Source organism: Lissotriton helveticus, chromosome 8 (genome assembly GCF_964261635.1).
Source record: "Lissotriton helveticus chromosome 8, aLisHel1.1, whole genome shotgun sequence".
Classification (NCBI taxonomy): domain Eukaryota; kingdom Metazoa; phylum Chordata; class Amphibia; order Caudata; family Salamandridae; genus Lissotriton; species Lissotriton helveticus.
In genome coordinates, this window is record NC_136069.1 from 314,221,021 (window position 1) to 314,233,344 (window position 12,324).

The 12,324-nt window shown below is 44.7% G+C and overlaps 1 protein-coding gene across 1 annotated transcript in view; it reads right to left on the reverse strand.

Annotated features, from left to right (window-relative positions):
* MICU2 (mitochondrial calcium uptake 2) overlaps positions 1 to 12,324 on the reverse strand; it is a 1,429,299-nt gene that overhangs the window by 219,579 nt on the left and 1,197,396 nt on the right. Inside the window, exon 7 of the mRNA XM_078657090.1 lies at positions 5,684 to 5,743. Within this exon, the coding sequence (XP_078513216.1) occupies positions 5,684 to 5,743 (60 nt within the window). The remainder of the gene's footprint in view (positions 1 to 5,683; positions 5,744 to 12,324) is intronic.

A 12,324-nucleotide genomic window follows, 5' to 3' on the forward strand; every position in this document is an offset into this window, starting at 1 on the left:
CTCCAGAAGGGAGTTGACTAGCCCTCAGAGAAGGGAACATGAGGCCAAAATGAGAGAGGCTGAACTTAGGATCCAGAGGCAAGAGTTAGAAGTTGCCCTGGCCAAAGAGAAACTTGCTAGAGCAAGGCAGCCTAGAGAGAGTGGATTAGAATCCACTGGTGGCAGCACTATCCCTAAGGATAAAGACAGGTCCTATGACAATAGAAACCTGAGTAAGATTGTGCCCCCCTACAAAGTTGGGGATGATATCCACAAATGGATGACTGCACTTGAGAGAGCTTGCAAAGTACAGCAGGTCCCTCAGGAGCAGTGGGCAGCAATCTTGTGGCTCTCCTTTGAAGGTAGAGGCCGAGACAGACTCCTCACAGTTAGTGATGGGGATTCTAGAAACTACCTGGTCCTGAAGAGTGCTCTGATTGATGGGTTAGGCTTAACCACTGAACAGTACAGGTTAATGTTCAGAGACACCCAGAAGACACAGACTCAGGACTGGTCTGAATTTGTTGAATGTGCCACTAAGGCTCTGAAGGGCTGGTTGCTGGGAAGTAAGGTTACAGACTATACAGGATTGTATAATTTAATTATGAGAGAGCAAATCTTAAGTAATTGTCAAAATCAGCTTCTACATCAGCACCTGGTGGACTCTGATCTGACCTCTCCACAAGAATTGGGTAAGAGGGCAGACAAATGGGTCAGAACCAGGATCAGGCCTAAGAACCAGGGTGGTGACCAAAAGAAAGAGACTACCACGCCTCAAGAGAAAGGTGGGGATAAAACCAAAGAGAAAACTTCCCCAGGGCCCCAAAACTCCAAGGATGGGGGTGGGTCCCAAGGCACTTCCTCTACACAGAAAAAGCCTTACTGCCATAACTGTAAACAGGTTGGTCATTGGAAAACAGACAGCTGTTGTCCAATGAATGGTAATAAGGAAAACATACCTCCAGGTAAAGCTCCAACACCTCCTGTCACTGTTAGCAGTGGTCCCCCAGGTGGTGGGAGCACCCCCAAGAATTTGGGTGGGTTTACCTTTGGAACAGAGGTGGACTCTGGCCTAACCAGGTCCCCAACTGATCTTGTCTATGAGACTGGCATGGGGTTTGCCAATTTCACTGATTGCCCAAATACTTTGAGCAAGTATAGACAAGAACCCCTCATCAATGGTTTGAAAGTTGAGGCCTACAGAGACACAGGGGCTAGTATCACCATGGTGGCTGAGAATCTAGTCCCCTCTAGGCAACGTTCACCTGGTGCCACATATCAGGTGACAAACATTGATGGAGTTCAGAAAAATCATCCCATAGCAGTGGTAAATCTCAGCTGGGGAAGAGTCACTGGCCCAAAGAGAGTGGCCGTGTCCTCAAACTTGCCTGTAGATTGCCTACTGGGGAATGATTTGGAAATCTCAGCCTGGGCTGAAGTTGAACAGGAAACCCATTCTAGAATGGTAAATCTCCATGGGACGGTTAGTGGGGCTGTGCTGGCCACAGCCCCAATACAAGATGTCCTTCCTGAAAAGGTTGGTAGGGCTGAGCAAACCTCAGCCCCATCTTCAGCTAACTTCCCTCCTGAAAAGATTAGCAGGGCTGTGATGGTAACAGCCCATACCCAAACTGAGTCTCCTCCTGAAAAGGTTGGTGGGGCTGTGATGGCCACAGCCCAAACTCAAACGGATACATGTGTTGTGAAGCCTGAAAAGATGGATCACTCCACACAAACAGAGAGCATTGAGGAGGAAGAGAAATCTCCCTCCCCCCAGACTTTAGGAAAGGATCAGCCTCCTCAGGGAACTGATCTTACCCCTGATGAAGGAACTGCCCCAGAGGTAGTCAGGCCTAGCCTGACAGAGCCTCTGATGTCAGTGGACCCTTCTCAGGTGGGACCCAGTCTGGAGCAGGTATCCTGCCCCTCTCTACCTTGCCTTAGTCAGCCCAGGGCTGCAGAGGACAAGAAGGACAGTGAGCCCCAAAGGGCCCCCTGTCAAATAAAGCACCCACATCAACAGATTAGGGGCACCAGAGCTAGCAGCCCTAGCCAGGTGAAAACTTAAAAAACTCCTGAGGGATCCCCCTTAAAATTAGTTAGGGACCTCCCACAGATGGATTCTGTTGGGCACAGCCAAACCTGGGACCCAAAGGGCCCAAACCTGACCTGTCCCTCCAATAAGCCAACAGAAGGGACCCAGCCTCCAGCTTTAGGTAGCCAGAGGTTGACCCTGAGAGCACAGTGCAACTCAGTCAAAGAAAGAAAGGCCTACATGGTGGAAAGTGATTGGAGGAAGCTGAGTCCTACAGAGGAATCTCACTTCAGTACTCCATCTCAACATCAGCCTTTAACTTTGCCAAGACACACCACAGGTAGAGATTCCCTATGGTGGAGACCCTCAGATACCCTTAGGGTGAGGGATTGCTTAGTGGACCATGAGACAGGGGGTAACCAAGCCAGAGCTGGTACTTCCTTATATGGCCACTTAGGCAATATAGGCTTACCTGGTCAAGGATAGCCTTATCTCCTTTCGTTTGGGGGGGGGGGGGGGTTGTGTAGGAAGGTGGATATGTGACTATGGTTACCCCCAAACCTTTTGCCTGGTGTTTAGCTGGTTTTTTACTTTAGTTGGCCTGGGATCCTGCTATCCAGGGCCCCAGGCTAATTGCTCTCTCCTTAAAATGGATTCCATGTACCTTAGGTACATACACAATTGGAATTGGCACACCTTATTGGCCCCTGTAACAGTGTACCCAGGGCATAGGTGCTTCCAAGGCTTACCAGGGGCTGCAGCATGTATTGTGCCACCCCTGGCCTGGCCTCCATATTTGACACAACTGGCTGATCACTCAGCTGGGGTAAGTCGGTGTAATCACCCCTTACTTAGGTGTAGTATGCCTATACCTAACCTAAAATGGACACATATATCCCTATCCGCCACTCCTATGGAAGGCCTCATCAATCCTGGAGGCAGAGTGCTTGGGAATATGTGAGATAGTGCTCTGGCATGAGCTGAGCCTGTCTGCAGCTTTCGGAACCATGTCCTTTAGCTGTTCCATGATACTGCCATACCATATACTCTTAAGTGCATTATAATCCTCGCGGTTAAACGCTATCTTGGGTTTGGCTTTATCAAAACATGTCGAGTAAGGTGTCATACGAATTGGAATACTACCCCCTCGCCAGTTCTGGCGACGGGGGTAGCATTCCACCCTTCTAGAGGGACACGACATGTACCTAGCCTGAACCCCGGTTAAAGTTAAACAGAGCCTCAGCATCACAAAATGGATGCTGCCACCACAGACACAAGTCTGACCTCCTGCTGCTGGGAGTCCTTCCAGCGAGGGCAGCTTGGACAAAGGGTTTCCTGCCTGGGGAGGTGCTAGCACCAACCCAGACAGGATTTTGTGTATTGGGTAGGACAGGGCTGAATAGAATCAGACATGCCTGGGGCACACAAGGTGTCCCTGTGCATAGGCCGGTTCAAACCGGTGCTGGGGCTTTCCAGCCCCAGTCCTGGCGCGAAACTGGACAAAGGAAAGGGGGTGTAACCACCCCCCTTCCTGGTTCCACCCAGAGGAGGGACCTAGTAGGTGATCCGGCCCCCCAGATTCAAATAAGAGTGGGAGCTGTGTCCTGAGACTTCAGATCATCCTGAATCAACTTGAAAAACAGAAGAAGACTGGACTTCGACATTCTGCTGCACAGAAGACGGAAGAGAATCTCCCTTGTGGCCAAGGAGTGACCACCCTGTGAACACAGGCATCAACCAGCAACTCGACGTCTGCTTTGCCGCCGCCTCCCGCCGGAGACCGAGCCCAGAGCCTGACAAGACCCAGACTCCCAGACATCTCACAGCCCGATCCACAGTCCCTGCAAAGAAGGGACCCGTGGAGGCATCGAGAGACGTGGGACCGGACCTCTTGGAAGACCCCCGAGAAGCTGACTGCGCAGCACCCGAGGCACCCTCGATGCTGTGCTTTGGGGTTTGAGAAGCCCCAACCTCGAGCAGCCCTTGCACCGAAGATCAGCCCCCCAGCATCTCCACGATCTGCGTGGGGCCCTTTTGCACTGTGCCACTCGACGCGCCATCCCGTCCACTTGCCACGTGGCTAGCGGCCATCTTGGCGACGAAACCTTCAACTTACACTGCGGGTCTGGTTGCTCCAGACTTGCCCTCGCTCCTGTAAAAGGGAGCACCTGCTCTGACCTTGCTGGTCCGAGTAACAAGCCTTTTTCGATTCCTGCGTGGCTTGCATTAGCCAAGGCCGGTTTGCTCCAATCAAGTTGCCGACACCGCCAACAGCGAGAAGCCTGCGTGGGACAGCTCGTGACCGACTCCTGGACGTCCTCGACCCCTCGTGTCTACCTGGCTGCAGAGAGAAGCTACACCTCAACGCCTGTTTGCACCCAACATCGCCTGGTTCCAATCTGGTTCCACGGTAGTCACTGGCTAGTGATTTTGAACATTGTCCCCTCTGCTTTCAGGTCTTCACCTCTTCAGATCCACCCTTGGATCCACCGGAACTCTTTACATCGAGCCGCCTGCAGCATCTTCAGCTCCAAGCACCATCGACCTGCGTGACGAAACCCGACACTACTTCGACCCTGTGCACCCGCTTCCTGTGGGTGAGGTAACTCAGCAACGCCGGTGTTCCCACACTGGTATACCCCTCTAGTGTCTGTGTCTAAAGTTTCATCCTTCTAGGTCACTCGGAAGGTTCCTTAATAACTAACTTTGTAACTTTTACGCACCATTGACATTGCATTGGTAAAGCGTGCACTTTCCGTACTGCACCCGAGTCCCGCGGGCCTTTCCCGACTTCTTCACTGCTAGTCCCAAACAGCTCCAGCGATGCCCCAGGCCCTAGGCCTCTTCACTTTCCCCATAGTGGTTCTTATACCACTATTTTAGTATATGGTTTAGGTGGCCCCTAGGGCTCATCCATAATTGTGCAAATTTTGTGTATTTAAACTGTGTTTTGTTTTAACGCATTTGCTTCTGTGCTCATAAAGAGTATCAGGGTTATTTGTAGAAATAAATCTATATATATTTTCAATATATATCTGTGTGGTGTCCTTTCATTTGGTATTCAAGGGATTGTACATGGTAAAACAGCTTGCTTCACATGCCTTTACAGAGTTTAGCCTAAGACTGCTTAGTCCATGCTACCCCTAAGATAGCTTGTCTATAAGGTTGACTTTACAACCTGCACCATAAGGGTTGCTTGGCATGGTACAAGGTGATCACTAGAACTAGTGAGCATCATATACCAGGCCAACTTCTCACAATGCTAAAGCAAAAACACAATCGGCATCAAAAGCAATAATCCGTATAGTGAAAACCATAAAGATGATCTCCTTTTGTGTGGTTCAGCACCACAATAACTCAGAAGGCACACTAAATAACTTAAAACTTATTTCTACACTTGACAATGCAAGATCAGAGGCAGTCCACTTCCTAGATTTTAAAAAGTGTCCTTAGCCTTACACGTCACAGAGGTCAGAAAGCTCAAGGTCTTCAACTGTGATGTGAGAGTTGTGTGAAAAAAAACACCTCATATTCTAAACAAGTTACCTCTGGATGGTTCTGACTATTAATTTCACTACAAGTTCTGAACAGCAACTGAATTGTAAGACACCATCTAAAAGTCACAAAACGTTTCAAATGGAACATTTATGGTAAGGATAGCATACTTACTGAAGCAGTCGTTAATGTGGTAGGAGCAACTTCATCCTTATGTCCAAGTATCCTTTGCAACTACAAGATAGCAAAATACAAAAAGGAAAAAAAAACAAGTTACATTTGCAGACAAAGTTAGTGATTTCCCACATTTTCCCCCTTTCAGGTCTGATGCATAAAGTGTGGGATTTGGAGGCGCTGAAATACTGAAAAATAATTTGTAAAACACGTACAGCTCAACATATAGTTGCTGGAACCTCTCAAGAGCCATTCTATAAAATGTCTGACTCACCCTATATGACGGTACGCTGCATCCTAACCTACCTCCTCGGCTCTTTTTAACTTTTAAAGTGAATCAGAAGGTGTGGTGCACTGTACACTACATTACACATGCTACATGTGCACTGTACACTACATTACACATTCTACGTGTTCTATTTTGAATTGAAGCTATCAGTTTTTTTAGCTGTGTACTGCAATATTTAGGTCATGTATAGGATGGCCGGGGCTTTAAGTGGGATGGAAAGACTGGGGTATCTCCCATAGGGGCGTGGCCTATGTAATTAAGGACGTGGCTTAAAAACATAGTACACTAAAAACCTGTGCTTAGCATAGTGTGCCGCCCGACTGGTATTTTGCTGCTTCTGTCATTGCATCCAGATGATATATAAAACAACAAGTAACTTTACACCTACAACAAGCAAGAATTATTGGCTTTGTCAATGGTTGTTAGTTGCGTAAGATAAATATGAACAAGGAGAGGCGTGGCTGGGTAGTGTCTTGCGCAAAAAACTAATGACTGAGTAAAGAGAGATATATTGCTAATAATAGTTGCTCAAGGGAACACAAAGGCAACGGCCACCAACGTGCCCAAAACAATCTCCTGTACAAAACAGAAAACAGTGAAACAAACAATACTTGGTCCCCGAGCAGCGAAATACAGCAGTAAGAGAGAATTATTCTCAAGATTTTAGTCCAAATAAGTCCTCCAGATAATGCCTTTACACAAAAAGTTTCTTCTTTCGTTCTGAATATACACATTAGGGTGTCTATTAGAGATAAATAGATGCTTTCCTCCACTTGCCTATTAATCTAGCTCTTCTACATTTCAGTAGATATTAAGTTGGCAAGAATTGAGTACAACAATTGTTTTTTTATGTTTCTTGTGATTGTAGCCCTGAGGAAGTCATTGGGTGTCTTCGGCCCAGGACGAAACACGTGTTGGCTGCTTGGCTACAGTGGATGATACCGAATCGAGAGGATCATCCCTCAGAACTTGTGTTTGATTGACCTACATAAAGAAAATAAAGAACTTTGTGTGTAAAGGCATTATCTGGAGGACTTATTTGGACTGAAATCTTGAGAATAATTCTCTCTTACTGCTGTATTTCGCTGCTCGGGGACCAAGTATTGTTTGCGTAAGATAAATAAGCAACAACTGCGGCTTCGTTTTATTTTACATTGAAAATGCTTCAGTTCTGAAATGAGACTGTGAAAGAACTATAACAAGTCTATTAAGATACCTCAAAGGCAGAGAGGGGTGGTTCTGCTGCAGAGTTAGTTTTTTTTCACACTGAGGACCCTTTGCCACCGAAATCTTTTTCTATTGTAGCTCCAGCTCTCCTGGACAGCCTCACGGATCTATTCAACAAATCACTGTCGGAATCAGAATTTCCCAAAATATGGAAAACTGCCAGAGTTAGGCGTATACTAAAAAAATCAACTGCAGACCCAAAACTTTTCTCTAACTATCGTCCTATATCTTTGCTTCCTCATTTCGGTAAGATGCTTGAGTCAGTGGTTATCAAACAGCTTGTGTTCCATCTCGATAGCTGTGGATTGCTTGACCCCTCTCAATCTGGCTTTAGGGCAGCCCACAGTAACGAAATAGCTTTGCTGGAGGTATCTGATAATATCAGGCTTGCACTAGATAGGGGACAGTCATCTATCCTCGTGCTGCTAGATTTATCTGCAGCGTTTGACGCCATCTCCCATAGCATTCTTGAACATTGGCTTTGGGAGATTGGTGTCAGAGGTAAGGCTTTACAGTGGCTCAAAAATTATCTAACAGAAAGAATTACGATTGTACAGGTAGGAAAGACCAGCTCCTGTAGTAGACCAGTCAGGATTGGAGTACTACAGGGCTCTATCTTGGGTCCCACACTCTTCAACCTTTATGTGACCCCTTTGGCCAAATTGATTAGGTCATATGGTTTTGATGTCGTATCTTATGCTGACGACACTCAGATCCTGGTCACTCTTGGTCTAGACCCATCGGAAACCAAGTCCCGGTTTAAAGATTGCATGTCCCAAATTGATAAGTGGATGTGCACAAACCACTTACAGTTGAATGGAGGAAAAACCGAGATAATGCTCTATGGCAAGGCTCATGAGCATTGGTCTTCCGATTGGTGGCCTTCAAGCCTTGGCCCTTGTCCTATTCCAACTCAGTCAGTGCGTAATCTGGGCTTTCAAATGGATAATAAGCTGTCAATGAAAGACCATGTTAATAAGACAGTTGGCTCCTGCTTTGGTGTTATGCGTAGCCTGAGCAGGGTTTTTAAGTGGATTCCGATTGAGGCAAGAAAACCCCTAGTCCAGGGACTTATTATCAGTCGTATGGAATTTGGGAATGCCCTGTTAGCTTCTACCAATGAAAACCTTCTCTCAAGGATGCAGGTACTGCCGAGCACAGCTGCAAGGCTGGTACTTAATCTCCCACCAAGATCTCCATCGGCACCTAGTTTGAAGCTTTTACACTGGCTGCCTGTAAGAAAACGTATATGCTTTAAGATTCTTTGCTTGACGCATAAAAATATGTATGTAAAAGGTCCCGATTTTTGGGCCAATAAGTTAAGCTGGTATCTACCAGGTAGAACCTTGAGATCCTGCAACCAAGCACTCCTCATCTCCCAGAATTCGTACCACCGTGTGTGGAGGGAAATCTTTCTCATTCCTTGCTCCGTCCTTGTGGAACAAACTGTCCTTATCTCTTCGCACCACTAGTGATCACACCTGTTTTCGTAAGAACTTAAAGACATGGCTGTTTGACATCTAATGCACCATATCAAGTTCATCTCAGAGTCATCCACCAGCGCCATCAGACTTTTGAGTGATATGCGCGCTTTACAAATATTCTATGATTTGATTTGATTTGAAATGGAGAGCCCGATAGGGGCCCGTCTCAGCACCTGCTTTAAAGAAGTGCCGTTCCTAAACACCGGCAGGACGCAGCCCACTTAAAGCCCTGAGGATGACATCCTTATCTTTATAGAGAGCAAAACAGACAGCTAGGATTTTCCTTAATGTAACATGTGCTTTTAAACAAACCTTTATTCCCAAGTAGATGTTCGTTCTCACTCTTCCACACATCAATGACAAATTCTCATGGCACATCATCCTCCCTTTAACCTTCTATTCTGAAGTGGGGTCTGGCCAGAAAACAGAGGGCACCAGGAAATGCAACGTAATGTGTTAAATATAAAAGCTCTATGAAAGAAAAAATGCTAAACATAAAAGACCAAAATCACAAACCTATCATTGTGCTTAGGTCTGACTAGTAAATCACAAATAAGTTATGCATTCAGCGGACTTTCAGCATTGATCTAGATTGAAGAATGTTGATGTTTCATGGGAAGTGTCAAGGATGTGGCCACGAAAATGCAGTTCAAATAAAATGAATTCCCGCAACTTCATACATTTCTTGGTATACAAAAAAGTTTGCAACCGTCGCCCCCAAACGTATCTGCACTTCCGAAGTTGCAGGTGAAAGATCCAAGTTCAACTAAGGAAGTTAAGTGTAGGGTAAGGGCAAACATATTCTCTGTCACAAGGGAAGAGGAAAGGGATGACATTTTTTAAATAAAACATTGCCCATGAAAAGAAAAATAACAAATATTTAAAAATATATATTTAATTTGTAATCCTATGCTTGTAGTTTCTCAGCTAAATAGACAGTGCGCACACACAGGGCTAAGAAAAACGAGTCAAGCAGATATGTATATGAAATATACATGGTTAACTGCGTATGTTGTGACACTAAGAGGGATTTAAATGCTTGCCTGTGAGTTCTCTCGGTACACCTAAGCACCCAGAGATTAACAAAATCTTTGAGATCATGGTCCAGAAATTTAAACATAGTTACATTTCATATGAAGAGTAAAACTGTAACCTGAATATTCCAATAAGTATAACTAGATAAATAACAAAATGGCGCCGGCTAGCCTTCTTCCAATATCATAAGAGTTTTAACTAAGCACTTTGGAAATCATTACCATGACAGGACGTGTGCACAAGAAAACATTCATTTAAATGAATACTGACGTTTCTGTAAGCCTACATAGGGACATTTTATAAGGACATCAGCAAAGGACATTTAATTTCGACGTACAATGAACACATTTCTTTCTCTGGGTTTAGTTAACTGAGCAGGGTACTCAAAGCTTTGAAGACACCACCATGAGAAAAGAGTTCAGAAACAACACATATATATGGAAAGGTAAATTGACCAGAGAAAAGCGAAGGTTAAAGGTAGCAAACCGTGTTTCTCGGCATGTTTATTTTAGTTAATAGGAGAAAAATGGGAACAGATATGAAAGAATCCATTAAAAAAATCACTGTTATAAATTCAACGTTGGCCAATACATACATAAAAAATGAATAATGTTGCGAGTGTATCTGAAGACATTATTAGGCTACCCAAGGGAAAAATATTAAATCCCAATATCAATTGAGATTAAGTAAAGTTACAAGAAATCTAAATGGAAATGATTGTAATATTATTTGTATGTACAATAGTTGTTTATGTTCTTTAAGTTTTCATAAAGTATTCATATTAAATACTGAAATGAACTGAAACATTTTTCTTTCTCCTACATTGAGGCTCATGGATATACTAGTCCGAAAACAAACTGGGAGGAACAAGACATCAAGCAAACACACCGGACAAAACAACTTTTGCTAAATTGAGCCACCTGTCCCAAAATTACAGTCAGACGCTGCATCAGCAATCAGGCAAAACAGATGGTTGCTAACCTTCAAACTGTCTCACCATTTACGTTTGCATTGTGATCTGCCTTCTTGAGGGTCTTTATAATTTAAATGTAAAAATTAGATACATTGAGACCGCTGTAAACAAATACGCTAGGAACTAATTTGACAAGTACAAGGATTTTAGGAAAAGTAGAAAAATATATTTTGGGAAAGAGGACTGTATGGACAATTGGAGATGGCGAAGAGACAAGAGTGTCAAGCTAATGCGCCAACTTTTCTAAGCGATCTGAGGTAAGTTCCAAATGGAGGGATAATGTGTCTTTCTCTATGGTAATGTCCACTGTTGAATTACTGTTAGGATGCAGTCAGGGCTACAACACTGAGTTAGCAAATGTCCATAGTTACAGTAGTATTCGTCTGTTTTTAAATTTATGCCATTGTATTCATGATGTGCTGCCATGTGGTAAACCCATTTATAGTCATGTCACTATATGTCAACTTAGGACAGTAAACCTAGTGTTTTGCTCCTATTTCTAAAATGTCCACATTGAAGAAATATTTTGTAAACGTTCATTATTGATAACACCAGGGCCAACTCACATTTTCTATGCACGAAAAAATTGGTTTATATAAAAGTTAGATGAGGATAAATCCAGATTCTAAAATGTGGCAATGTCATAGAGGAGTGTGGGATTAGTCTAATAAGAAGATATGTAGCTTAAGGTCAATATTATATTCTGCAATCATGAAAATCGTGACCATAATCCTCCATGCTTCTAGTTATTGTGAAAATAGGGTTCTGTCAACCAAGTACTTGTGGCAGGAAATATGCAACTAATAATCATGGATGCATCACTTCATTAAGCAGCCACGTGTAAGGTGTCTTCCCCCACTATTGAACGTTTTAAACATAAATCACGAGACAGCTATTCTTAAATTGCGACTATTTTCTTCGCATGTTTAGGATACAACTTACTGGCATGACCCTTAGATGCCGACAATGCAGCGTATGCAAGTAAAATTGGTTAAGTCCACACTTTTGTTTCCCAATTACTAACAAGTCTGTTTCTTTACACACTGTGTTCGCAGTATCTACAACAGTGATGTATCTAACAATAATGCAGGGGCAGCGGGGCCCACTGAGCCCAACTTATGAATGACTCTTTTTTACTACCCAACCAGTGGACAGGAAGTCCCATTTCCCTTTCTTGCACCAGGAGTCACTAGTCTACAGTATAAAGGCATTGGGGGACAAGAGATCAGAATTCAACAATCAACCGGAAGCCACAAAATTGTAGTGTACAGTCCAATCAATCAATCAATCAAACATTTATAGAGCGCGCTACTGCTGCTACTGTTCGAAAAGCCAGGTCTCGAGAAGCCTCCTCAAGGTCAGCAGGTCCTGGGTCTGTCGCAGGTGGATGGGGAGGGTGTTCCATGTCTTGGCGGCGAGGTGGGAGAAGGATCTGCCGCCGGTGGTCGTTCGATGGAACAGTGGTGAGGTCAGCGGAGCGAAGCTGGCGGTTGGGGGTGTAGAAGATGAGTCGCTTGTTGAGGTATGCTGGTCCGGCGTCGTGGAATGCTTTGTGAGCGTGGGTGAGGAGCTTGAAAATTATTCTCTTGTTGACGGGGAACCAGTGCAGGTCCCTCAGGTGGGCAGTGATGTG